This window comes from Panulirus ornatus, chromosome 7, assembly GCF_036320965.1.
Source record: "Panulirus ornatus isolate Po-2019 chromosome 7, ASM3632096v1, whole genome shotgun sequence".
NCBI classification, from domain to species: Eukaryota; Metazoa; Arthropoda; class Malacostraca; order Decapoda; family Palinuridae; genus Panulirus; species Panulirus ornatus.
Window position 1 is genome coordinate 50,114,795 of NC_092230.1, and position 23,096 is coordinate 50,137,890.

Sequence of the window (23,096 nt, forward strand, 5' to 3'; positions counted from 1 at the left end):
AACTTGTCCCTCAACCCTACTGAAACTAATAACCTTGCTCTTATTCACATTTACTCTCAGCTTTCTTTCATACACTTTACCAAACTCAGTCTCCAGCTTCTGCAGTTTCTCACACGAATCAGCCATCAGCGCTGTATCATCAGCGAACAACAACTGACTCACTTCCCAAGTCCTCTCATCCACAACAGACTGCATACTTGCCCCTCTCTCCAAAACTCTTGCATTCACCTCCCTAACCACCCCATCCATTAACAAATTAAACAACCATGGAGACATCACGCACCCCTGCCGCAAACCGATATTCACTGGGAACTAATCACTTTCCTCTCTTCCTACTCATACACATGCCTTACATCCTCAATAAATACTTGTCACTGCTTCTAACAACTTACCTCCCACGCCATATACTCTTAATACCTTTCACAAAACATCTCTATCAAGTCTTTTATCATATGCCTTCTCAAGATCCATAAATGCTACATACAAATCCATCTGTTTTTCTAAGTACTTCTCACATACATTCTTCAAAGCAAACACCCAATCCACACATCCTCTACCATTTCTGAAACCACACTGCTCCTCCCCAATCTGATGCTCTGTACATGCCTTTACTCTCTCAATCAATACCTCCCATATAATTTCCCAGGAATACTCAACAAACTTATACCTCTGTAATTTGAACACTCACCTTTATCCCCATTGCCTTTGTACAATCGCACTATGCATGCATACCGCCAATCCTCAGGCACTTCACCATGAACCATACATACAGTGAATATCCTTACCAACCAGCGAGTCAACGCCAGGAAAACAGACAAATATATGTGTTTATATATGTGTGTATATGAGTGGATGGGCCATTCTTCGTCTGTTTCCTGGCACAACCTCGCTGATGCGGGAAACCAATTAAGTATAATAAATAAAAATATAACAATGATATCCCTGGGGATAGGGGAGAAAGAATACATCCCACATATTTCCTGCGTGTTGTAGAAGGCGACTAAAAGGGGCGGGAGCAGGGGAGCTGGAAATCTGCCCCTCCCATTCTTAATTTTCCAAAAGAAGGAACAGAGAAGGAGGCTGAGTGAGGATATTTCCTCAAAGGCTTAGTCCTCTGTTCTTAAAGTTACTTTGCTAATGCAGGAAATGGCGAATAGGTATGAAAAAAATAATATTTTTACCTGTTGTATGTGCAGATGGTCAGAAGTAGGGAATCAAGTGTAATTACATTTACAGCAAAATCTAGACAAAACACTTTCATATGTTTTTGTTTAATCAGAAACTAATGGTGTTATAAATCTAAAAGCAGATTATGTTTATAACAAAAATGGTGCATCATCATGTAACATAATCATAATGGACAACTATTAACTTGTCTATCTATATCCCTGATGCCTGTTCCAACTAGAACTCCTTCAAGGAGATGCCCATGGCAATACATTCTTCTTAACTAGTGAACTCTAGTGCGGCTTCTTAGCCTTCTGTGCCATAACCTTAACAGGCTACTGGCAGAGGTCAACTCTAGCACAGTATTTGCAGTGGTTCCTACCTAATGTTCCTACTGACTACTCCCTACTACTTTTACCTATTGTTCCTATGACTATGCCAAAAGGCAGGGCCAGCTCATGGTGTTCACTGTCGGAAAATTAAGAGTTACAAAGAATGAGCTATGCGAGTTAAGTGTTGTCAAGTGTTATGGATGACAAGAAGAGATTGTATGTCTACTGACAGAATGCCAGTAGTCCACAGGTGGGTTAGGCAGAAAAAAAAGAGAGCTACCCGAGTCAAACAAGTGCAGTTTGACTACCACTGAAGTGCTGACTCACTATGCAGCCATCACTAACCCTCTCAATTCCCAGGCAGGTAGCATTGGTAATATACCTTGCTGGTCATTGGCTGCAAACCATCTACTACCTATCAACTTGAAAACCTACAACACATGAGCACTCCTGGATATATTATTACTGATGCACTCAACTCAGAACTAAAGTTAGTAGGGTAGGGCAAGAGTTTATGCATGAATACCGCTAAGCTTGCCAGTAAACAAACATACTTGTTTATCAAATCTACAAATTCTTACTCATCATGCCAAAATCAGCCACTTTTCATGCCTAAGATGGCTACTATACTGATTGGCTGCCTCTCTACAGTTAACATCTGACTGTCTTGCAAGAACAAATCATTGAAACTACAGACTATGCCTCATAACTGTCACAGAAAATACTAGTTGTTACATACAGTATATATCAACATCCATCGCAACAACTCAAAAAATACAATCCATTATATTTTTCTACTTACTAAGCAGTAGTAATGTACTGAGATATTTTCCAAATTATACATCTTTCCTAGTTCAAGTTCATGGTCATCTCCAATACCACAAAAGCAGCAGAGGTCTTTTTTTCTTTTCACCTTATCCATCATGCATCTGTAAATCCAAAACATTTACAGAGTTAGTTACACACTTTTTTTCATTTGTAACTACCTTTTCCATTTTAGAAAGGTATTATCAAGAACAAATGAACAATGGTTAAATTTACCAAGATACAGTATGTAGCTGTCATGTGTAATGTAACAAAACCAGTGCCTACAATTCACAGAAGCCCTACAGATTACTCCAAGGTTTACAGACAAGTAAAACACAATAGTTACATTCATTTTGTGTAATTCTAAAGTTTGGGAAATTAATCTAGTTACAAGTAATGCAAAGAAGTACCTGCTCAAAGGAAATGGCTGCCTTTTTGGTCAAGAGGCTCTCATGATAGTGCTATGATTCATTTTAAAGCCAAGCAAACTGCTTGGTCTTATCCAGGTGAATTCAAGCAAGCTGCTTTGTGCATGAAAACCCTTCACTTTGGTTGTAACTTTCTTTGCATTCTGGGGAAGTGTTCTGGCAATGCTGTGCCTCTTGAAATATTCACTAAGAATGTGAAAGTAGCACCTGGTTCCATCACAATGTAATGAATAAACATCAGTAGAAGAGAACAGTCATATCCCATAATATAGTCTATGATGCCATGATGACACTAAAATGATCAACATGGTAGGAAAACAATGACAAATCCCACTTGACACTAAATCTCTGTGCAATACGTTCAGTACAAGCAAAACTTTCAAGGGCACAGTTGAGCAAGATGAAGTCTCAAACATCTGATTATCCTGAAGTTATGACAGCCTTTGAACTGTTCAAAGAAACATCAACATAGCTTAGTGGCTAGCCTATGGGAGTCATACATCAATATTGTTTCTCTTTTTCTATGTTTGTAAGAACCAAAGAAAAGGGTTTATAGAACATGCATAAATCATGCTTGAAAGAGATGATTCACTGGATGTATGCATATAATTTCATGACCTATGCTCATTACTTGATGATCTATCACTGTGATATAATTGCATTTAAAACTGCCCATCTGATTTCAGAATTTGCAGAACAGCACAATGATAGTCGTGCATTCAGCCAAGTATCTCTCAACTATACAACTGAGCAAACTATCAACAGAGACAGTAAATCCCCAAAAGGCATCACAGGACACTGCTATGCACAGATGGGCTATGACTGCTTGTGGAAAGTGTAGAAAGACGGCTAGTTTGTTAGATGGAATAATCACTCACAAAAAAAATCTAAAGTAACACTAACTGTAAAGGATGAGCACTGTGTACATGTTGTCATTTAGCTTTCTTTTTTTTTTCTTTTCTTTCAAACTATTTGCCATTTCCTGCGTTAGCAAGGTAGCGTTAAGAACAGAGGACTGGGCCTTTGAGGGAATATCCTCACCTGGCCCCCTTCTCTGTTCCTTCTTTTGGAAAATTAAAAAAAATGATGAGAGGGGAGGATTTCCAGCCCCCCGCTCCCTCCCCTTTTAGTCGCCTTCTACGACACGCAGGGAATACGTGGGAAGTATTCTTTCTCCCCTATCCCCAGGGATTTAGCTTTCTGAGTAGTCAAATACATTTTGCAAATCTGTTGATCCAACTAGTCTAATCTCAAGGGTCCTTTCCTTTCACAATATTGCCAGAGATCTACATGCAGAATAAAACAAATTGGTGCATTAAATGACTGTGCTGAGCAGTAACCCATCACTGAAACCAATGACTTATGAACCTCCCAAAAAACAAAACCTGAATCCATTTAGTGGTGTCTTAGTAAAGTATAAGTAAAAGAACAATAAGTATAAGCGCACAATCAGTTGTGATTGCCCAAACTACAAATCTCGACCTGAGAGATGATTTTACAAGTGAACTTGAAGAACTTTCCCTTTCTCCTGGAACAGCAGATGGTAGATTATACAAAACTGCCAAGTCAAAATTGTTTCAGCTACTGGAAAAGAAAGCAGTCTACCATAAAAAAGGATCCAGAGGCATCCATATCAATTGCTGATGGTATGGCTTTCCCTCAGTAACTCAAGAAGACACCATCTAAGTTTGTCAATAATGCAGAAAAAATTCTGAATATCCAAATCAAACAAGAAAGGGAATTGGGATATGTATCCACGACAGATTTCATATGTGATACAATGTGATGCTGCATTGAACAAAAGTACCTAGAGACAAAATTCAACATCAAACGAGTAATACAAAAGTAAGTTACAAGGGAAGGCTATGAGTGTCCGCATCAATGGCAGAAAATTTTTGGCTTTTCTGGCAAGTTACATAAACAAAAAAATATCAAATTCCTGCATGTGGAATGGTAGATTGACAGTCACCTAAATACTGTGCATGATGGAACTACTTTAAACAATCAATCAAGAATGATTCAGGCCATTGAATGCTCCAAACAATCCAGGAGGAAGCATACGGGAGGCTATAGCTTCATGCTCAACATGAAGCCAAAAACAGATATAAACCTGTTATAATTACAAATTGTAACACAAATGAGATGTAGTTCAGGCCATTCATGACTAACATCACATCAATGCTAAACTCATACAGTCTACAGCTCTCAACAGAAACAGCATTTGAATGATGATGGCTAGCTTTCAGACACCTGAGGATGCACAATAAGTAAACCTCTTACAGGGCTTCATGTGTTTACTGGCACTTATTACTTACTTCCTGCAGAGGCACAGATTTGACCATGCATTCAATGGTAAGGGAAAGAAACTAACTCAACCATTTAGACATGGAAGAAACTGCAGTAAAAGCTGTGGATGTGCTGGAATAATCATTTCAAGCTAGTGAAGAATTAGACACATTAAGAACAGTTCAACATTCTTCTGAGTGGCATGAGGACTAGTAACATCACTGAAATTTGGTATTAACTTTTCTGTACGAAGAATCCCTTGTCACATCAACTTCCTACTAAGCAAATCATCAGGCAGAGCAGCACGAAAACAAATTCTACCATCAAATGTTCAAGCTTCCATCATGGGCATGGATGGGTGCTGGTACAAAGTGATCTCTCCATCAGTTGGACAGACAATGATCCCACATTTAAGTCTTTCATCGAATACACAATGAATAAAAAGGAATTCAAACTGCAACAGACCATTGAGTCCTTTCTCAGTGGAGGGAACAGAGGACATATGTCAAAGAAACTTTCTCCAAACTGGTCAAGGTGCCAAGCAGAGCACTGCTGGCTTTTGTTTGGGGACCATTACTCTTCTTGTGGCGGCAAGGCATCTTGCTCTACTAGTTGCTGTGAGTGTAAGTCTACTAAAAACACTTGGTCTTATCTTGGTCCACTTCTGATGATGGAGGAGTCAGTGTCCATAAAATCCTTCTCCACATGACCCATAGCCAAGACATCATCACATAATTCAGAATCACCTGCCTAGTCCTCTACATCTACTTTAGTATTGCTCAGTCTCCTTCCTCTAAAGCTCAAGAGAATATCTCTCATCGGCATGGCCGGTGGATGATTGACTCTGGGGAGAATTTATCATGCACTGCCACCACCCAGGCTTCTTCAATATATTTACCTGCTTTCAAAATAGCTTGCTAATTCATCCATTATTCTGATCTGATTTGCTTTCCTTTTATTTAAAAATAAAGAAACCATTTCATTAATGTTAGATGAAATAGCAATAGAAAAGCCAAAAAGTAAGTAAAAATGACTAAGGATGATGCATCCATTAGAAAAAAAAAAAAATTCTATGACTTTTGATGATAAACTGCATACCCTGTTATAATAAGTGAATATCCTCACCTCAGTGACAATACCTTAAGATCACATAATCAGAGATAAAACATCTTTAAGAACAACCTTGGAAACCTGCAGAAAAATTAATGTATGGTTGTGCAGCATGTCAAATCCCTTCAAGTTTAAAGCATATGCCTGCTACTGTGAGTCTCCACACTTCAAAAGTTTACAGTTGAATGCTCTATATACATGCAAACCACTGGTCATATTTAGGCAGTACTTACAAATGGTAATACCATATCATCTATCACTGTCATCATCCTACTAACAACCAAGTATTTGGAACGCAAGCTAATTCAAACTCCCTTTACATTTTTTCTTTTTTTTTAACCTTCAAACTCCTTTTACATTTTTTTTTTTTTTTTTTTTTTTTTTTTTACCAGAGATGTAGGAATGATCTCTGTACAGGTATATCACCCCCATTCTTGTCTACATACCTCCATCCCTACATCAATTTACATATATGAATTCTTACATTACTTGTTTGTTGCTTTGTACTTATGTCATCCATAACCACTCCAAAAACTTAAATGAACAAACAAAGTAAGAGATGTAGGCTGCAGCCAACCATTTGTTTCAAGGTCACAGGTACAGAAAATCTCAAATTCCACTGACAAATGTCTAAATGAAACTAAGCAATGGCAAAAGACCATCTACTTCATATAAGCTCCAGATCTGTTAAGGAACCAGCTTCAGTGATGCATTATTGAGATATTTCAAAGGACAACAGAAAGAAATAGGCCAACTATTTGGTAGGTTTAGCAACCTCTGGTTTGGTATCTTAGTAAAGGTTTCTAGCCATGTTTTTGAGTTTATGGGGTACAAAAACTGATGAAAATACATGTTAGGTACCTCATGTTACTCTGTTGTTTATGTTGAAATTTCTGTACAGTTTGATTATGCACATGGAATGTCTCAGCCATCCCTACCTACTGAGTACACAAACTCTAGGATATGTACCATTATCTCCAATTCTTTTATCAAGGACTTCATTCTTCACTATGCCTTTCTTTCTTATGAGATATTCAAATTTTCCCTTTGAGCACTACTATCTTACAACCAATCTGTCTTCCTTAAAACTGTTTCTCTTTCCTCAATCTATTCTTACAGCAGGTTCTACATCACCTTAACTTTCATTTCCATCAATTCATAAAGATCTTTCACCTATTCATTCAACTCATTTGGAAACAAAGTATTACACTTCCATTCCTTATCATCTTAACTTTTATCTTTCATCACTTTTACATTCCTAGCCTTATTTTGGAAATAAAAATTGCAAAAAATGAATGCTAGGTACCTGCTGGAGTAAAGTTTTTGTTCAAGCTGAAATCTTTATGCATTACTTTTTCATGCTTATGGTGTGTCTTGGCCATCCCAACATATAAAATAATTCAATTCTATGATATGCTTTACATCCTTGGGTATAGGAGTGGAACATACCTCCCATATATTCCCTACATGTTATGTGTGACTAATGGGTGAGAGTGGAGGGCTGGAAACCCTTCCCTTCTTATATTTCAATATTCAAAAGGTGGAACAAAAGAAGGAGCCATGCAAGGAGTGTTCATCCTCCTCAAAGGTTCAGACTGGAATGTCTGAATAGCTATGGATGTAACCTTCATTAGCAGACAGAACTAGGTATTATGCTTGAGGAAAGGAACTTCCATGTTCTAGCTATGAGTGAAACAAATCTCAAGGGGAAGAAGGGAGAACAATTTTGGAATGTCTTAGGGGTAAAGTCATGGGTTAGTGTAAGGGCTAGAGCTAAGGTAAGGGGTAGCACTTCTGCTGAGGGAGCTATGGGAATATGTGTATGTGAGGAAGTGAGCCTCAGACTGATGTGGGTAAAAATGAAAGTGGATTACTTGAAGTGAGTGATTATCAGTATTTATGCATCTAGAAGTGAAAGGAAGAAGAGGTGAGTGTTTTGTAAGGAGTTGAACAGGTATATCAGCAATACTGATGCAAAGGATCAGGTATGAGTGATGGGTGATTTGAATGCATGAGTAAATAACATGGCAGTTGAGAGGGTAACTAGGGGACATGGTGTACCAAGTAATGTGAATGAAAATAGAGATTAGCTTGTGGAACAGTATGATGAAAAAGACTGGTGACGAGGAGTGCCTAATCTAAAGGTGTATGAGGGGGAATATTATATGGATGCGTGTCACAGACTATAGATGAGGCTGTGCATAGAAGGGTGGATGTGTTGTAAATTAAATGTTTCAGGACAATATGTGGTGTGAGATGGTTTGATCAGGAAAATAATGAAAGAGTAAGAGAGATATGCAGTAATAAGAAGAGTATGGTTGAGAGAGCAAAAGAGGTTGTGCTGAAATGGTTTGGACACATGAAGAGAACGAAAGAGGGAAGGCTGAAAATACATATAAGTCAGAAGTGGAGAGAACAGAACAGGGAGACCAAACAGGAGATGTAAGAAACAGTGAAAAAGATTTTGAGCAACCAGGGCCTAAACATACAGAAGGGTGAAAGGCTTGCACAAGATAAGAGTGAACTTGAACAATTTGACATACTGGGGTCCACATGCTGTCAACAGACTGAACCAGGGTATGTGATGCACCCAGGGTAAACCATGGAAAGTTCTCCGAGGCCTGGTTGTGGATAAAGATCTGTGATTTCGGTACACTGCACATGACAGCTAGAAAATGGTTGTGAACAAATGTGGCCTTTCTTTGTTTGTTCTTGTCATTACCATGCTAATGCAGGAAAAGGCAATCAAGTATGAAAAAAAGGTATGAATGTGGGTGAGTTGGGTAAACAGCAAGTGGATATTTTTGGATTATTTATTAATTGAGAGGCATGTACATGAGAAACTTTTGATGTGAATTTGATAAGAGGGGCAGCCGGTGGGATGTCTGATCATTACTTGGTGGAGGTGAGGGTGAGGACTTGTGGCTTTTGGATAGGAAAAAATCATATGGGTAAGAAAAGGGTGGTGAAAGAGACTGAGCTTGGAAAAGAGACTTATGTAAAGAGATACCCAAAGATATTAAGTGTAGAGCAGCAAAAAGTGAGAGTAAATGAAGCTAGGGGAGTGGCTGAGGAATAGAAAGTAATTAAGGAAGCAGTACTGCCTGTAGAAGAGAATGAGGCATGAGGAGCTGGGAGGTGGGCACGTGAGAAATGTAAAGAGCGGTAGATTGAAGTTACACTGCAAATGAAATAGAAAAGAGAGGTAGGTAGTAACTGGAAGGCAGAAAAATGAACAGGGAGGTATATCACCAGTGCTACTTGCCTGGGTATTAGGAGGGTTAGTGAGATCAACTTAGTGAGCCAGCACTTCAGCAGTTGTCAAGTTGCACTCCTCTGACCCAGGCCGCTGTCTTTTCTTTCTGCCTCACCCACGTGGACTACTGGCATTCTTTCCACAAACATACAATCTCTCCTTGTTATACATAATACTTGACAACACTTAACTCACACAGCTCATTCTTTGTAACTCTAGATTTTCTGCAATTAGCATTTCCCCTGCCTTTTGACAAAATGTTTGGAGCAACAGACAGAAGTAGCATTAGGTACAAGTAGTGGGTAGGAACATTAGGCAAGAGCATTAGGTGGTAGTAGTCAATAGGAACATTAGGTAAGAGCCTCTACAAACAATGTGCAAGATTGGCCTTCTCCCAGAGGCCTGTTAAGGGTGAGGTACTAAGGGCTAAGAAATGGCAGTGAAGTTCACCAGTCATGGAGGCTCTACTGCCATGGCCACCCCCTTCAGGGAGTTCCAATTGGGAACAGGCTTCAGAGATTTAGACAGATAAAATAGAAAAGTTCCCATTTTAGAAAGTTAAAAAAAAAAAAAGCAAATGGATTTGTATGTAGCATTTATGGATCTGGAGAAGGCATATGATAGAGTTGATAGAGATGCTCTGTGGAAGGTATTAAAAATATATGGTGTGGGAGGCAAGTTGTTAGAAGCAGTGAAAAGTTTTTATCGAGGATGTAAGGCATGTGTACGTGTAGGAAGAGAGGAAAGTGATTGGTTCTCAGTGAATGTAGGTTTGCGGCAGGGGTGTGTGACGTCTCCATGGTTGTTTAATTTGTTTATGGATGGGGTTGTTAGGGAGGTGAATGCAAGAGTTTTGGAAAGAGGGGCAAGTATGAAGTCTGTTGGGGATGAGAGAGCTTGGGAAGTGAGTCAGTTGTTGTTCGCTGATGATACAGCGCTGGTGGCTGATTCATGTGAGAAACTGCAGAAGCTGGTGACTGAGTTTGGTAAAGTGTGTGAAAGAAGAAAGTTAAGAGTAAATGTGAATAAGAGCAAGGTTATTAGGTACAGTAGGGTTGAGGGTCAAGTCAATTGGGAGGTGAGTTTGAATGGAGAAAAACTGGAGGAAGTGAAGTGTTTTAGATATCTGGGAGTGGATCTGGCAGCGGATGGAAACATGGAAGCGGAAGTGGATCATAGGGTGGGGGAGGGGGCGAAAATTCTGGGAGCCTTGAAGAATGTGTGGAAGTCGAGAACATTATCTCGGAAAGCAAAAATGGGTATGTTTGAAGGAATAGTGGTTCCAACAATGTTGTATGGTTGCGAGGCGTGGGCTATGGATAGAGTTGTGCGCAGGAGGATGGATGTGCTGGAAATGAGATGTTTGAGGACAATGTGTGGTGTGAGGTGGTTTGATCTAGTAAGTAACGTAAGGGTAAGAGAGATGTGTGGAAATAAAAAGAGCGTGGTTGAGAGAGCAGAAGAGGGTGTTTTGAAATGGTTTGGTCACATGGAGAGAATGAGTGAGGAAAGATTGACCAAGAGGATATATGTGTCGGAGGTGGAGGGAACGAGGAGAAGAGGGAGACCAAATTGGAGGTGGAAAGATGGAGTGAAAAAGATTTTGTGTGATCGGGGCCTGAACATGCAGGAGGGTGAAAGGAGGGCAAGGAATAGAGTGAATTGGAGCGATGTGGTATACCGGGGTTGACGTGCTGTCAGTGGATTGAATCAAGGCATGTGAAGCATCTGGGGTAAACCATGGAAAGCTGTGTAGGTATGTATATTTGCGTGTGTGGACGTATGTATATACATGTGTATGGGGGTGGGTTGGGCCATTTCTTTCGTCTGTTTCCTTGCGCTACCTCGCAAACGCGGGAGACAGCGGAAAAAAAAAAAAAATAGAAAAGAGAGTTGTGTGGTTGTTACTTGCAGGGAAAGAGTGTAAATGACTGGGATAGTTACAGGAAGGTTCATGGATTGAAAAAGTGGGCAAATGAGTTGTGATGAGCAAGTATCAGCAAACTATAAGGGGAAGAAGAGAATTTTTGGAAGGAAGTTATTATTCTGAGAAAAGCAAGAGGAACAGATGAGAATATCAGCAAAGGGGCAAATATGGAACATGAAGAGATGAGTTAAAGAGAAGATGGAGTGAGTACTCTAAAGAATTCCTGAATGTGTATGATGAACATTATACAGGAGCATTAAATGGGATTAGTAGGTAAGAACATTAGCTAAGGGCATTAGGTAGTAGTACCAGGGAGGAACATTAGCTGGGAGCATTAAGTAGTAGAAGGAGGCCAGAACATTAAGTAACAGCTGCTGGTGGGAACATAAGGCAGGAGCCTCTGAAAACACTGTGCTAGAGTTGCCCTCTGCCATAGACCTGTCAAGGGTGAGGCATAAAGGCTAAGATGTGGCACTGGAGTTCACCAGTTGTGGAGACTTTTGCTGTGGCCACCCCTTCAATAGAGCTCCCAAAAGGAACAGGTATCAGAGACATAGATATATAGATAAAGTGTATGATGACTTAGATAGATTGATAAATAGTGTTTGATGACTTAAATAGATAAATAGGGTATGATGACAGATAGATAAATAGTGTATGATGACTTAGATAGATAAATAGTGTATGAAGACTAAGTGGCAGTAGTAATGTATTTGGATCAAAGAGGTGTGCAAAGTAAGAATCATGGCAAGTGGTGAAAGAAAGAGGAGGTTTTGAAAGCCTTGTGTATGTTAAGGTGTGGTGAAAAGCAGCAGGGGTGGAGGGGATTACATTTGAATTTCTCAAGGTAGGTGACTTTGTTGTTCACTGGGTAGTTAGGATTTTCAATGAATGCATTATAGATCATCATAAGATGCCTGAGGATTGACAGAATGCCTGTATAGTAACACCATATAAAGGTATGGGGGACACTAGTGAATGTTCAAATTACACATGTATAAATTTGTTAAGCATATGTGGTAAGCTGTATGGGAGAGTGGCAATCAAGAGGGTAGTGGAATATACAGATTGAAGAGGAACAAATTAGGTACAGGAGTGGTAGGGGATGCATGGATCAGGTGTTTGCTTTGAAGAACGTGTATGAGAAGCATGCAGAGAAGCAAAGATTTTTATGTGGCATTTACGGATCTGGCTAAAACATATGGGAGGGTTAAGAAAAATATTATGCAAAGATATGGTATGGGAGGAGAGCTGCTAGCAGTGAAAAATGTTTATCAAGAGAGTAAGGCATTGTGCGAGTAAGAAAAGAGGAGGATGAGTTGTTCCAGAAGACTGTGAGTCTGTGGCAAGGGTGTGTGATGTCACCATGGCTGTTAATTTTGTTTATGGATGGTATGGTGAAGGAAATGAGCGCAAAGGGTTCTGTACAGAGGAGCAAGTCTATCAGGGGTGGTAGGGCCTGGGAGGTGAGGCAGTTGTTTCCTAATGACACAGCAATAGTGGCAGATTCATGTGAAAAGGTATAGAGGCTCGTGTCAGAGTGTGGAAGTGTGTGAAAGAAGAAAGTTGAGGGTATACGTACATAAGGTTATTACAATTAGCAGAAGAAAAAGACAGGTTAGCTGAAGCACTAGTTTCAGTGCAGAGACTGGTTGAAGTGGGATGTTTTAGATAACTGGGAGTGGAAATGGTAGCAACTGTAACCATGAAACCAGAGGTGACTCATAGGGAGGGTGAAGAAGGTTTTGGGCACTGAGGAATATGTGGAAAGATGGGTCAATGTTAGTGAGGAGGGCAAAGTTTAGTATGTTTGATGGTACAAATAGTGTAGTCCCAATGGTGATGCATGAATGCAAGGAATGGGAGTTAGTACAAAAGTATGGAAGAAAATACATGTTGGAAATTATATGTCTGGAACAATATGCAGTTTGAGAAAGACTGATAGAAAGAGGTTTGGTGGCAAGTGGAGTATCCATCTGAGAGCTGATAGTATAATGAAATGGTTTGGACACAAAGAAAGAATAAGTGAGGAGTTGACGAAGAAGCTATACATGTCAGAAATGGAGAAACCAAGGAGGAGGCTGAAGGATGAAGCGAAAGATTCTTTGAGTCTTCAGATCCTGAACATACAGGAGAGTGTACAGCTTAAATTTAGGGGACAGAGTGAATGATGCAATGTTGTGTAATGGGGATAACATGCTATTAGTGGGCTGAATGGCCTGAACCAAGGCATGTGAAGCAGTGAATGGCAACCATGGAAGGTCCATGTAACCTGGTTGTGGATAGGGGGCTCTGGTTTCAGTACATTACACATGACAGATACAGTGGATATAAGGAAATGAGGCCACCTCTTTGTCTATTCCTGGTGCTACCTTGCTAACATTGGAAACAATGAACAGCAAAGAAAGAGAGAAAAATATTTTTTGACCAAAATTATGCTGGTTTTTGGATCTCTTACACCTAATAAAATACTAAAATAAGCAAGCACTGCAATGCCAAGACAGAATAAAACATGTAGAATTAGCAATAACTGATATTTCATTCTTATAATACTGTTAATACTTATGCTGTCATCACCAGACCTCTAGAGTATAGTTTAAGAGCCTATCATTAATGGAATATCAATTAAAACTAGAAGCTCACATGAACCAGCATTACTCAACCGATCAGAAATTTGTCAAATTACTTTTGTTAAAATAAGAACCAAAACAATAAATTTTTGAGAAATCAATTATACAAGGTGTAATTAAAACGTTCTAAGACTTAGTCTTTATTGATATAAAGAATGGGGACAAATTAAAGTTCTTAGCATTAGCAATTAAGACAGATTCAATGACATTGTGTGTGGCATAATTGGCAGAGAGGTATATAATAACAGGATTTTCAAGATCTATGGGGGTGATCATTTTCATAACAGTGTTTGGTGACTGCATTTCTGTGGTCATCCCTGCATACCGTGTGACAGTGTCAACAGCACCTATGTTGATTATGCCCCACACATCATCACTGAATCTGTCTTATCTGCTAAGACTAAGAACTTTAATTTGTCCCCAGGCAATTTCAAAGTCCAACCTAGCATTTACCAAATCATGATGAGAGAATTGGCAAAACACGAAAACATAAAAAAAGGTGTTCAAGACATATCCAGCTATCCAGGTCAACCCCTGCCACATGACCCCTCATACTCCCAATGGTTAATGCTAGACATAGCAAACAGTAGTTGGTCTGTACTGATTGGTGCCAGACAGTGGGGCTCAAGTGTGATGTTGGAATTTAAATAACTTTGTTAAGTGCTAGAACCTGATGAGGTGGATTGTCTCCATGAAAGATGTGCCACATGTATAGAAAATTACATGTTAAATAAAACAGTATGAACTACTGAAGTGTGATTTCACCTTTATAACTTTCATCACAGACTAGTTAATTAGGATGTAAGAATGGATCATGATGAAGTGCCTGAGGATTGTCGGAATGCATGCATAGTGCCATTGTACAAAGGCAAAGGGGGTAAAGGCGAGTGTTCAAACTACAGAGGCATAAGTTTGTTGAGTATTCCTGGGAAATTATATGGGAAGGTATTGATTGAGAAGGTGAAGGCATGTACAGAGCATCAGACTGGGGAAGAGCAGTGTGGTTTCAGAAGGGGTACAGGATGTGTGGATCAGGTGTTTGCTTTGAAGAATGGATTTATATGTAGCATCAATGGATCTGGAGAAGGCATATGATAGGGTTGATAGGGATGCTTTGAGGAAGGTCTTAAGAGTATATGGTGTGGGAGGTAAGTTGCTAGAAGCAGTGAAAAGTTTTTACTAAGAATGTAAGGCATGTGTACAAGTAGGAAGAGAGGAGAGTGATTGGTTCCCAGTGACAGTCTGCAGCAGAGGTGTGTGATGTCCCCATGGTTGTTTAATTTGTTTATGGACGGGGTTGTTAGGGAGGTAAATGCAAGAGTTTTGGAGAGGGGGTGAGTATGCAGTCCGTTGGGGACAAGAGGACCTGAGAAGTGAGTCAGTTGATGTTCGCCTACGATAAAGCTCTGGTGGCTGATTCAAGAGAGAAACTGCATTAGTTGGTAACTGAGTTTGGAAAAGTGTGTGAAAGGAGAAAGTTGAGAGTAAATGTGAATAAGAGCAAGGTTATTAGGTTCAGTAGGGTTCAAGGACAAGTGAATTGGGATATAAGTTTGAATGGAGAAAAATTGGAGGAAGTGAAGTGTTTTAGATATCTGGAAGCAGACTTAGCAGCAAATGGAATCATGGAAGTGGAAGTGAGGCACAGGGTGGGGGAGGAGGCAAAGGTTTTGGCAGTGATGAAGAATGTGTGGAAGGAAAGAGTGTTATTTCAGAGAGCAAAAATGGGAATGTTTGGAGGAATAGTAGTTCCAACAATATTATATGGTTGTGAGGCATGGGCTATGGATAGGGTTGTACAGAGGAAGGTGGATGTGTTGGAAATGAAATGCTTGAGGACAATATGTGGTGTGAGGTGGTTTGATCAAGAAAGTAATGAAAGGGTAAGAGAGATGTGTGGAAATAAAACAAGTGTGGATGAGATAGCAGAAGAGGGTGTGTTGAAATGGTTTGGACATAGGGAGAGAATGAGTGAGGAAAGACTGACAAAGAGGATATATATGTCAGAGGTGGAGGGAATAAGGAGAAATGGGAGACCAAACAGGAAATGGAAGGATGGAGTGAAAAAGAGTATGAGCGATCGGGGCCAAAACATACAGGAGGCTGAGGGGTTGAGGGACAAGTCAACTGGGAGGTAAGTTTGAATGGAGAAAAACTGGAGGAAGTCAAGTGTTTCAGACATCTGGGAGTGGATTTGGCAGCGGATGGAACCATGGAAGTGGAAGTGAATCACTGGGTGGGGGAGGGGGCAAAAGTTCTGGGAGCGTTGAAGAATGTGTGGAAGGCGAGAACATTATCCTGGAAAGCAAAAATGGGTATGTTTGAAGGAATAGTGGTTCCAACAATGATATATGGTTGCGAGGCGTGGGCTATAGATAGAGTTGTGCGGAGGAAAGTGGATGTGTTGGAAATGAGATGTTTGAGGACAAATGTAGTGTGAGGTGGTTTGATCCACTAAGTAATGAAAGGGTAAGAGAGATGTGTGGTAATAAAGTGTGGTTGAGAGAGCAGAAGAGGGTGTTTTGAAATGGTTTGGTCAAATGAAGAGAATGAGTGAGGAAAGACTGACCAAGAGGATATATGTGTCAGAGGTGGAGGGAATGAGAAGTGGGAGACCAAATTGGAGGTGGAAAGATGGAGTGAAAAAGATTTTGTGTGATCAGGGCCTGAACATGCAGGAGGGTGAAAGGTGTGCAAGGAATAGAGTGAATTGGAACGATGTGGTATACTGGGGTCGACATGCTGTCAATGGACTGAACCAGGGCATGTGAAGCGTCTGGGGTAAACCATGGAAAGTTCTGTGGGGCCCGGATGTGGAAAGGGAGCTGTGGTTTCGGTGCATTATACATGACAGCTAGAGACTGAGTGTGAACGAATATGGCCTCTGTTGTCTTTTCCTAGCGCTACCTCATGCACATGCGGGGGGAGGGGGTTGTTATTTCATGTGTGGCGGGGTGGCGATGGGAATGAATAAAGGCAGACAGTATGAATTATGTACAGTGTGTATATATGTATATGTCTGTATGTGTATGTATTAAAATGTGTATACGTTGAGATGTATAGGTATGTATATGTGCATGTGTGGACGTGTATGTATATACATGTGTATGTGGGTGGGTTGGGCCATTCTTTCGTCTGTTTCCTGCGCTACCTCACTAACAAGGAGACAGCAACAAAGTATAATAAATAAATATAAATAATGATCATACAAGTCCCCATCTAATTACAAATGCTGAGAAAGTTAAGGTTAACCAATTGATTACCTATTCCTTAACTTACCAAAGAAAGTGCACCAAAAGATATATTTTGCTCAAATTTTACAGATGGAAAGCTTTGTGCTTTAATGTACCAATCTGGCATGAACTTCAGGAATCTGAACTGCAGATCATCATTTTAGACTGACTGTAATGGGATTACTTCTAGTCAATAAATATCCTAAGTTCTGGAATTTTCTGCAAGTCTAATGAGTATTCTGACTGCATCTCAGGGCCTTACTGCTGCCTTTCAATAATTCAGTCACAGTTTCTTTAGCCAAGCCAGAAAGCTGTAAAATTTGACTGATGGAAGTCTTAAAGGATAAAGATTGCATACAATATAATGAAGTAAATAAAAGGGTAATAAAGAAATGTAATTAAAAGCAACTAAACAAGACTCTTCATTTGTAGAGGGAAGTATAAAAAATAATCACAACTTCAGGTCTGTACAATTCAGGCCATTTCCAGATATTTCATGAAGAAAATATGCCGAGTACAGCATTTGGAAAGCTGTGCAACAGTAAGAGTAAGCGTACAAGACCAAAAAATTACTGATTTTTAAAAGCAGCAGCCAAATGAACACTTAGCATGGCAAGCAATCAAAAGGAGACAAAAAGAATGTAAATGAGAGTAAGACAGATGATCACATTGTGCAGTAAACATGACAAGGGAGAAAGCAACCACCACCTGATCATACAACTGTTATAAAATCAACCACAGTTCATATCATAAAACAAAATGCAATAAACCAGTACATGCTACATTCGAGAAAATGGATTAAAGACATGCTTCAAAATTTCATTCCTACCGTGTATCTTTTCTAGGTTCAGCTCTTTTGTTTTCCTCCTCATTCTCAACTTGGTTTTCTCTAATAGTTCGACAATTAAACTTAACAGCATACCAAATGGTGCTTCTTGGTACTCCATACTTGATGGCAGCTTCTGCACATGTCAACTTCTCTGTTCTAACTTGTTTGCAAGCCTTTATTAAGTCCTGACGCCTGTATGACTTTAAGCGTGAACCTGAAATGTACATTCAAACATCCTTTTCTTAATAGTCATAAAAATAAATGTAAATGTGTTCAAGACAAACCTTTCTTTGCAAGATTATAAACTATTTTCATTATTATACTTTGTTGCTGTTTCCCGCGTTAGTGAGGCAGTGCAAGGAAAAAGATGAAAAAATGGCCCAACCCACCCACATACACATGTATATACATACACTTCCACACATGCACATATACATATCTATACATTTTAACGTATTATCATTATTTTTCTATTATACCTTGTCACTGTCTCCCGTGTCAGCAAGGCAGCATAAGGAAACAAACGAAAGAACAGCCCAACCCACACACATACACATGTACATACATATACGTCCACACAGGCACATATACATACCTATACATTTCAACATATACATATATATACATACACAGACATATACACAGACATATATCCCTGGGGATAGGGGAGAAAGAATACTTCCCTCGCATTCCTCAAGTGTCGCAGAAGGCAACTAAAGGGGACGGGAGCGGGGGACTAGAAACCTTCCCCTCCTTGTATTTTAACTTTCTAAAAGGGGAAACAGAAGAAGGAGTCACATGGGGTGTGCTCATCCTCCACAAAGGCTCAGATTGGTGTGTCTAAATGTGTGTGGATGTAACCAAGATGAGAAAAAAGGAGAGACAGGTAGTATGAGGAAAGGAACCTGGATGTTTTGGCTCTGAGTGAAACGAAGCTCAAGGATAAAGGGGAAGAGTGGTTTGGGAATGTCTTGGGAGTAAAGTCAGGGGTTAGTGAGAGGACAAGAGCAAGGGAAGGAGTAGCACTACTCCTGAAACAGGAGTTGTGGGAGTATGTGATAGAGTGTAAGAAAGTAAACTCTACATTGATATGGGTAAAACTGAAAGTTGATGGAGAGAGATGGGTGATTATTGGTGCATATGCACCTGGGCATGAGAAGAAAGATCATGAGAGGCAAGTGTTTTGGGAGCAGCTGAATGAGTGTGTTAGTGGTTTTGATGCACGAGCCCAGGTTATAGTGATGGGTGATTTGAATGCAAAGGTGAGTAATGTGGCAGTTGAGGGAATAATTGGTATACATGGGGTGTTCAGTGTTGTAAATGGAAATGGTGAAGAGCTTGTAGATTTATGTGCTGAAAAAGGACTGGTGATTGGGAATACCTGGTTCAAAAAGAGAGATATACATAAGTATATACATAAGTAGGAGAGATGGCCAGAGAACGTTATTGGATTACGTGTTAATTGATAGGCGTGCAAAAGAGAGACTTTTGGATGCTAATGTGCTGAGAGGTGCAACTGGAGGGATGTCTGATCATTATCTTGTGGAGGCGAAGGTGAAGATTTGTAGAGGTTTTCAGAAGGGACAATGTTGGGGTGAAGAGAGTGGTGAGAGTAAGTGAGCTTGGGAAGGAGACTTGTGTGAGGAAGTACCAGGAGAGTCTGAGTACAAAATGGAAAAAGGTGAGAACAAAGGAGGTAAGGGGAGTGGGGGAGGAATGGGATGCATTCAGGGAAGCAGTGATGGCTTGCGCAAAAGATGCTTGTGGCATGAGAAGAGTGGGAGGTGGGCAGATTAGAAAGGGTAGTGAGTGGTGGGATGAAGAAGTAAGGTTATTAGTTAAAGAGAAGAGAGAGGCATTTGGACGATTTTTGCAGGGAAATAATGCAAATGAGTGGGAAATACATATAAGAAAGAGGCAGGAGGTCAAGAGAAAGGTGCAAGAGGTGAAAAAGAGGGCAAATGAGAGTTGGGGTGAGAGAGTATCATTAAATTTTAGGGAGAATAAAAAGATGTTTTGGAAGGAGGTAAATAAAGTGCATAAGACAAGGGAACAAATGGGAACTTCAGTGAAGGGGGCTAATGGGGAGGTGATAACAAGTAGTGGTGATGTGAGAAGGAGATGGAGTGAGTATTTTGAAGTGTTGTTGAATGTGTTTGATGATAGAGTGGCAGATATAGGGTGTTTTGGTCGAGGTGGTGTGCAAAGTGAGAGGGTTAGGGAAAATTATTTGGTAAACAGAGAAGAGGTAATAAAAGCTTTGCGGAAGATGAAAGCCGGCAAGGCAGCAGGTTTGGATGGTATTGCAGTGGAATTTATTAAAAAAGGGGGTGACTGTGTTGTTAACTGGTTGGTAAGGTTATTTAATGTATGTATGATTCATGGTGAGGTGCCTGAGGATTGGCGGAAAGCTTGCATAGTGCCATTGTACAAAGGCAAAGGGGACAGAGGTGAGTGCTCAAATTACAGAGGTATAAGAGTGTGTTGAGTATTCCTGGTAAATTATATGGGAGGGTATTGATTGAGAGGGTGAAGGCACGTACAGCATCAGATTGGGGAAGAGCAGTGTGGTTTCAGAAGTGATAGAGGATGTGTGGATCAGGTGTTTGCATTGAGGAATGTATGTGAGAAATACTTAGAAAAGCAAATGGATTTGTATGTAGCATTTATGGATCTGGAGAAGGCATATGATAAGAGTTAATAGAGATTCTCCGTGGAAGATATTAAGAATATATGGTGTGGGAGGCAAGTTGTTAGAAGCAGTGAAAAGTTTCTATTGAGGATGTAAGGCATGTGTACGTGTAGGAAGAGAGGAAAGTGATTGGTTCTCAGTGAATGTAGGTTTACGGCAGGGGTGTGTGATGTCTCCATGGTTGTTTAATTTGTTTATGGATGGGGTTGTTAGGGAGGTGAATGCAAGAGTTTTGGAAAGAGGGGCAAGTATGAAGTCTGTTGTGGATGAGAGAGCTTGGGAAGTGAGTCAGTTGTTGTTCGCTGATGATACAGCACTGGTGGCTGATTCATGTGAGAAATTGCAGAAGCTGGTGACTGAGTTTGGTAAAGTGTGTGAAAGAAGAAAGTTGAGAGTAAATGTGAATAAGAGCAAGGTTATTAGGTACAATAGGGTTGAGGGTCAAGTCAATTGGGAGGTAAGTTTGAATGGAGAAAAACTGGAGGAAGTGAAGTGTTTTAGATATCTGGGAGTGGATTTGGAAGCGGATGGAACCATGGAAGCAGAAGGGAATCATAGGGTGAGGGAGGGGGCGAAAATTCTGGGAGCCTTGAAGAAGGTGTGGAAGTCGAGAACATTATCTTGGAAAGCAAAAATGGGTATGTTTGAAGGAATAGTGCTTCCAACAATGTTGTATGGTTGCGAGGCATGGAGTATGGATAGAGTTGTGTGCAGGAGGGTGGATGTGCTGGAAATGAGATGTTTGAGGACAATATGTGGTGTGAGGTGGTTTGATCGAGTAAGTAATAATAGGGTAAGAGAGATGTGTGGTAATAAAAAGAGTGTGGTTGAGAGAGCAGAAGAGGGTGTTTTGAAATGGTTTGGTCACATGGAGAGAATGAGAGAGGAAAGATTGACCAAGAGGATATATGTGTCAGAGGTGGAGGGAGCGAGGAGAAGTGGGAGACCAAATTGGAGGTGGAAAGATGGAGTGAAAAAGATTTTGAGTGATCGGGGCCTGAACATGCAGGAGGGTGAAAGGCATGCAAGGAATAGAGTGAATTGGAACGATGTGGTATACCGGGGTCGACGTGCTGTCAATGGATTGAACCAGGGCATGTGAAGCATCTGGGGTAAAGCATGGAAAGTTCTGTGGGGCCTGGATGTGGAAAGGGAGCTGTGGTTTCAGTGCATTATTACATGACAGCGAGAGACTGAGTGTGAACGAATGGGGCCTTTGTTGTCTCTTCCGAGTGCTACCTCGCACACATGAGGGGGGAGGAGGTTGTTACTTCATGTGTGGCGAGGTAGCGATGGGAATGAATAAAGGCAGACAGTATGAATTATGTACATGTGTATATATGTATATGTCTGTGTGTGTATATATATATATGGATACGTTGAGATGTATAGGTATGCATATTTGCATGTGTGGACATGTATGTATATACATGTGTATGTGGGTGGGATGGGCCATTCTTTCGTTTGTTTCCTTGCGCTACCTCGCTAACGCGGGAGACAGCAACAAAGCAAAATAAATAAATAAATAAACAGACATATACACATGTACATAATTCATACTTGCTGCCTATATTCATTCCCTTTGCCACCCCGCCACACATGAAATGACACCTCCCTCCCCACGCACGAGGAAGCACTAGGAAAAGACAACAAAGGCCACATTCATTCACACTCGGTCTCTAGCTGTCATGTATAATGCACTGAAACCACAGCTCCCTTTCCACATCCAGGCCCCACAAAACTTTCCATGGTTTACCCCAGACGCTTCACATGCCCCATTTCCATCCAATGACAGCACGTCGACCCCGGTATACCAATTCGTTCCAATTCACGCTATTTGTTGCACGCCTTTCACCCTCCTGCATGTTCAGGCCCCAATCGCTCAAAATCTTTTTCACTCCATCCTTCCACCTTCAATTTGGTCTCCCACTTCTCATTCCCTCCACCTCTGACACATAAATCCTCTTTGTCAATCTTTCCTCACTCATTCTCTCCATGTGACTAAACAATGTCAAACACCCTCTCCTGCTCTCTCAACCACACTCTTTTTATTACCACACATCTCTCTTACCCTTTCATTACTTACTCGATCAAACCACCTCACACCGCATATTGTCCTCAAACATCTCATTTCCAACACATCCACCCTCCTCCACACAACCCTTTCTATAACCCATGCCTCACAACCATATAACATTGTTGGAACCAATATTCCTTCAAACATGCCCAGTTTTGCTCTCCGAGATAACGTTCTCGCCTTCCACACATTCTTCAATGCTCCCAGAACCTTCACCCACTCCCCCACCCTGTGACTCACTATTGCTTCCATGGTTCCATCCGCCGCCAAATCCACACCCAGATATCTGAAACACTTCACTTCCTCCAGTTTTTCTCCATTC

At 40.5% G+C, this 23,096-nt stretch overlaps 1 protein-coding gene across 8 annotated transcripts in view; it reads right to left on the reverse strand.

Moving 5' to 3' along the window:
* LOC139749634 (uncharacterized) overlaps positions 1-23,096 on the reverse strand; it is a 230,043-nt gene that overhangs the window by 198,970 nt on the left and 7,977 nt on the right. For 7 of the 8 annotated variants that reach the window (XR_011713005.1, XM_071663782.1, XM_071663783.1 and 4 more), the window contains exons 2-3: positions 18,006-18,219; positions 2,302-2,428 (exon numbers count right to left, since the gene is read on the reverse strand). Coding sequence is in view for 7 of the 8 variants with exons in the window: in XM_071663782.1 (XP_071519883.1) it covers positions 2,302-2,428; positions 18,006-18,219 (341 nt within the window). In the remaining variant the exon portion in view is untranslated. The remainder of the gene's footprint in view (positions 1-2,301; positions 2,429-18,005; positions 18,220-23,096) is intronic. The other variant, XM_071663784.1, reaches the window with a different exon arrangement.